The sequence below is a fragment of the Tripterygium wilfordii genome, chromosome 22 (genome assembly GCF_013401445.1).
Source record: "Tripterygium wilfordii isolate XIE 37 chromosome 22, ASM1340144v1, whole genome shotgun sequence".
In the NCBI taxonomy this organism is placed as follows: Eukaryota; Viridiplantae; Streptophyta; class Magnoliopsida; order Celastrales; family Celastraceae; genus Tripterygium; species Tripterygium wilfordii.
This window is the reverse complement of record NC_052253.1, coordinates 7,157,480-7,163,071: the sequence shown is the minus strand read 5'-3', so window position 1 is coordinate 7,163,071 and position 5,592 is coordinate 7,157,480. Positions and strand designations below refer to the sequence as shown.

General features: G+C 37.9%; 1 protein-coding gene across 1 annotated transcript; it reads right to left on the bottom strand.

The window, feature by feature from the left end:
- Positions 1-495: 495 nt before the first annotated feature.
- LOC119990461 (LRR receptor-like serine/threonine-protein kinase EFR) lies at positions 496-2,033 on the bottom strand. The gene has a single exon (XM_038836384.1). The coding sequence runs from the start codon at positions 1,881-1,883 to the stop codon at positions 735-737; it is 1,149 nt and encodes a 382-aa protein (XP_038692312.1). The 5' UTR covers positions 1,884-2,033; the 3' UTR covers positions 496-734.
- Positions 2,034-5,592: the final 3,559 nt, after the last annotated feature.

The window sequence follows — 5,592 nt, the reverse complement described above, 5'->3', positions numbered from 1 at the left end:
ATCAAACCCATAAGAGACAATGAAGAGGGCGAAGAGATCGAGGGAGACGAAGATGATGTAGAAGATCGCCTTGACTTGTCGATTTCCTTGGCTTGTTGATTTCTTATCTTGGTTTCCTTGGCACGAATAATTGTTGTTGATAAGGGAGAACTCCTCCTCTGGTCGTCCGGAGAAAGAAAGCGAAGAAGGGGTTTGCGTCTGTGCGCGAGTGGGATTTTTGGAGAGAGAGAAATTGACAATTAAAAAAACTAATAACTTTTTGACTTTTAAAATATCATCCATTAGATCTAATAAAATAAAATCCCACCGTTAATTTAGTTTACAGTGTGGTCTGTTATAAAAAATTTTACAACAGACCCCAGGAACCCCCTCTCACTCACACTGTCGGCGAGTCCCAATAACACAGGATCCAAGGCAGTCACTCCCTCTGACTTCAAACCATAACTATTTTTTTAAAATCAAAATATTCGCCCTTTTAAAACTTTACTAAATTAGTTCATGAAAATAGTAATAAAAATAGAAACGATAAGCATACAATAAGAATAATATAAGCACATACGCTGTTCTTTTCAGTTTTCAGAGATCAAAGATGCTTCAAACCAAAGGGATCACATCGTCAACATGACAGTGGCTATATCTCATTTAAAATATTCATATTCATGACACTGATACGCATTATCTTAAAGTAAAATAAAATATAAAAAAAATAGTGTATAATAGTTGTCTTGCACTAACTAAGACCTTGGTTTTCCACCGTAAGCTTGCTTGCAAATAGAACTTGATTTCTGCTGTGGACTGCAAAGCTCAGAAGACCCTGGACACCCTTGTAGACAATTATCTCCCAAGCTACCGGAAAACGGCATCCCGCCTGAGAAGAACCCAGCAGGCGGAGTCCCGATTAAGAAGTTGCCGTCCAAATATATCCTCCTCAAGTTCTTTTGCTGGCTGTACTCCAATGGGATGTCGCCACGTAATCGGTTGTAGCGTAATGACAAAGCAGACAACAACGGGTATGCAGCGAAATTCACGGGCGCGTGGCCCTCGATTCTATTGAACCCGAGATCGAAGGCCACCAGGTCGCTGTTCCCACTGAGTGGCCTCGGCACGTCGACACGTGTCAAGCTGTTGTTTGACAAATTGACCTGCTGAATTGCCGGCAAGTGAAAGAACCAGCTCTGTAATGTCCCGGCGAGCGAGTTCACACTGAGTTCCACCACTTTCAACTGAGTTAACCCTTGAAAAGACGATTTTAGGAGAGAACCAGAAAACGAATTGGCCTTCGCAGCAAAATAGTATAATTTATAAGGTAGATTGGGTAGTGACCCAGCGAGTCTGTTGTAGCTCAGATCGATACTCGTTAAGCTAGAGAGTGAATTCATGTTTTTAGGGAGATTTCCAGATAGAAAATTATGCGAGAAGTCAATTGAATCGAGAGATTTGAGTTGGGTTAACGATTCAGGGATCAGACCGGAGAAGGAGTTGGACCGGAGAGTGAGCATTTGAAGATTTGTAAGAGATGAAATGGAGAGAGGGATTGGGCCGGAGAAGTTGTTCTCGGAGAGGTCTAGGATGTTAAGTTGGGAGAGTTGAGAAACGAGTGGGGTGAGTTGACCTGAGTAGCCAACCGGGTCAAGAGTGAGTTGGGTTACCCGAGTTGAATCGGAGGAGCAGGTAATTCCGCATGTGAAGTGGGTCCGGCGAGGGAGCGAACATGGGTCGGTGGAGAAGTCCCAGGAGGCTAGGCAGGACCAGGGAGGGATTGAAGAAGGCTTGATTGAAGCCTTGAATGCTTTGAGAGCTGAGATGTCTTGAGGTGCAGTGAAGGCAAATCCTGCAGGGACAATATTGTAGATGTGGAAGAGAAAGCAGAGAATGTTAAACATTGAGATCGATTGTATTTCTTTTTCTGCTGAAAAGCTTTGAAATTTGGATTTGGTGTGGACTTTGCAGTTTGGAGTGGTTCATGACTTCATGTAGTTTTATATGATTTGTCAATACTAAAAAGTTGAGTGGCGTTGGTTATGGCGTGTCCAATGTTATTAAAACCGTGTTGGAGATCGATTCGGGTAGGAGATCATGTCATTGGTTTATTGATTCACCAATGGGTTATTGATCGAATCGTAAATTTAATTTTTTTAAAAATATATATATATATATTATAATTGAATTTAATATTAAAAAATCAAAATCAAAATAATGAAATATCATCATCCAAAAAAATGAACTTTTCCGGTCATATAAAATGACAGTCGGTTTTACGGGTTTTTGGTCCGATCGTTTGGTGTGGACTTTGGACTTTGGAGTGGTTCATGTAGTTTAGTTTTATATGATTTGTGAACACTAAAAAGTTGAGTGGCGTTGGTTATGGTGTGTATACATAGATATTTTATTTATTATCGTAATCAATATGTCGTCTATGGGTGACTTTGTTTATTATGGTAGTCAATTTGTTGTCTGTGGGGTGATTCCCTTTATGGAAGTCAATTTGTTGTCTATGGGGTGATTTTGTTTAGGGTTACACTCAAAAGGTTGTCAAAATCGAGATTTTAGGTAAGATCGATGGAAGACATGCAAAATCGAATTGTAAAATCAAATTGTGAAATCGTAAGATTTTATAAAATTTAAAAAATAAATGTAAAATAATATAATTATTTATTTCTAAATAAATAATTAACATGATATAATATACTATAGTTTATAGGTAATAAAAAGTTCAAAAATGTGATTATTATTTATTTATATACATGTTAATATTTCATAAAATTGTAATTTTTTAAGATCTCTAGAGAACTATGAAAAACAAACACAATAATTGTGCACGATTATATCATGTTAATAAATTAGAACCAATTTTTCAACAAAAACTAGGATTAGAAACATAAGCACATGATTAGTAAACCACAACCCATAAACCCATGACTCCATATGTCTATTAAGGTTAAAATCGGTAAGATCGTAAAATCGGTAAGATCGGGTAAAATCGTAAGGTAAGATCGATGGATTTTATCAATTGTGGGATTTTACATCGATTTGAATCGTTTTGGTTACTTAAGATCGTACGATTTTACGATCAAAATTGGGATTTTGACAACCATGGTTGCACTATTCAAACCCCCTATAACTCTATACAAACCCACTTATCTCATCTCATCTCATCTCATCTCATCAATTAGTCATACATTTTACATGTGATACAAGAGTCTTCTACCACCTTTGAGAATAACAATGACATTGTACCCTAATCATAGATGCTAGTATAGTACGCCAAATGCAAGGGGTGGTCTGAGGAGTGTCGCCTGACATTACACGTGACAACTTGAGAAACAATTTATCAGTAGTCCTTTTTATTTTTGATTTCTGATGATGTTTAGACGTGACAAAATCCTAGCCACTTCTCAAATGACATTACTCTGTGCCTCATGTACAAAAGTTTTAAAAAGACTTGTTGATTACTATTCATGAGTATGCCTAAACCCTAAACCCTGATTTATACTATTCATGAACATGCCTATGAGAATCTTGGCAGTCTCTCCTCTCTCTCATATCCACCTATATATATATATATATATATATATATACAGCTTTTCTCTTATAAGGACTCAAAATAAGGACTGAAAATAAGGACTAGTTTAATAACCATTGGATCAAACCAAGAGACCAGATTAAATCTAAAAAAAACCCTCTTTTTTCTCCCCCACGCGCGTCTACGTTTCTCCTTCTCTCAGTCGTGAACTAAAACCTCCTTCCCCATATATCTGTCGAGAGACCTACGGCCACCATAGTCGGCCGGCCTTTACAATCCATCTCTACCGGAAATCACAAATAAATCTTCTAGAAATGTTTGCAATCTCCCTCTCCCTGATTTCGCAAAACCTTCTTCTCCATTCTCCATCTCTCTTTCACGACCAGCCACCATAGCCGGACCTCTCACTCCTCTTCTAGAAATCACCCACGGTTCTTCGCGATGACCTTCTTAAAAATTTGAGAAATTTTGGAATCTGATTTCAAATGGGTTTGTTCAACCATTGGTGTTGTTTGTGCCAATGAAAGAGAATCTATTTTTTTTATAGATCTCAATCAATTTTATTGATATTGAAGAAAACAAAATACAAGCCAAGACCACCAGATCCAGACTATCAAGACTCAACCCTATAGAAGTAAAAATAGATCTGCCCCATAGCAAACAAAAGAAAAACAGAATTGAAGGCAACAGATACGACTACCCCAAAATGGAAGGCAAAGAAATGAAATCCAAATCTCGAGCTTCAGACGGTGAGAGCCCATCCGGTTATGGTGAACAACAGACACGATCTCATCGTCGGATGAGAGAAGCAAGAGATGGATTGGGTGATTTCACGAAGAGAATGAGTGGAGAAGGTCCGACTATGGTGGTTTCGGGAGAGAGAGAGGAAGAAGGGAGGAAGAATTAGAGAGAGAGAGGGAGAAGTAAGTCACGCGCGTCTTGATGCAATTGTTTGTGTCTTTAATTGGAAATCAGATCTGAGCCATTGACTTGATCTAATGGTTGGGAAGGGTGTACTTATTTTGTGTCCTTATTATGGGTACTTATAAGAGAAAACCCCTATATATATATATATATATATATATATCTCTCTCTTTCTATGTGTATATCCATCAGTAAAGAATTGAACTAAAAGAAGGGACAACAACAACTTATAGAGCCTCACTTGCATCGAAGAAGTGCAGCCGAGATCTATTATGGATATGGATCACTTGAGCGATCTTTTCAACTACCGCTTGCCAAGCAGTTCAAGTGAACATGTAAATACAGATACTGATTTAATATTTTTAAGTAAATATTTTTTTATTTAGTGTATTTTAAGTAAATATTTTTTATTTAGTGTTTTTCTACACATATTCAGTGTAAATTATATTGTTAGTAGGGTGATTTTATCTCAGCCGGAATAAAGCAAGAAGACAAACATGCGGACGAGATGGCAGATAATATCAAAATTGACGATAGATGTGAATTTGAAACTGATATGGTATAATGTTTTAGTCAATGCATGCAAGAAGCACAAGATTGCTGAGAGATCTGGTCAATCACAGATGCAAGTTGTGTTCTCATTCCTCAACGACCATGAATACTTTTCGATTATCGGGCAAACCATACAACCAATGAGCTCGAAGATTTGTTCTTCACACATCTTGGCTCTCTAGATCGATTGTGTGCATTCCCGCATGTATTGTTGATGGATGCGACATATCAGACCAACAGGTACAGGTTGCCTCTCCTTAAAATTGTCAGTGTTACTTCAACTAGTCAGACTTTTTGCATAGCCTTCACATATTTACACTCAGAAAAAGATGTTGGACAGATTGCTAACAAATGCGATGTCACCTTCATAGGAGCTACGAACTACCATGTGCTCACGAAGAAGCCATGTACGTGAGCAAAGGTCATACTGTATCGCTTGATGCCATTGATAAATTTTGGAGAAAGCTTGATCTAATGCAATGTTAGTCGCTTGAAGAGGATGACATCGACTGTAACGTTGATGTACAAATGTTCATAGAACAATTCAAGCAATAGCCAAGACATGTTAAAGTCAGTTGGCTAAGGAAATTGAG

Bases quoted from the DNA above. Each gene is read 5' to 3' on its own strand.
- LOC119990461 (XM_038836384.1), bottom strand. From the start codon at position 1,883: ATGTTTAACATTCTCTGCTTTCTCTTCCACATCTACAATATTGTCCCT.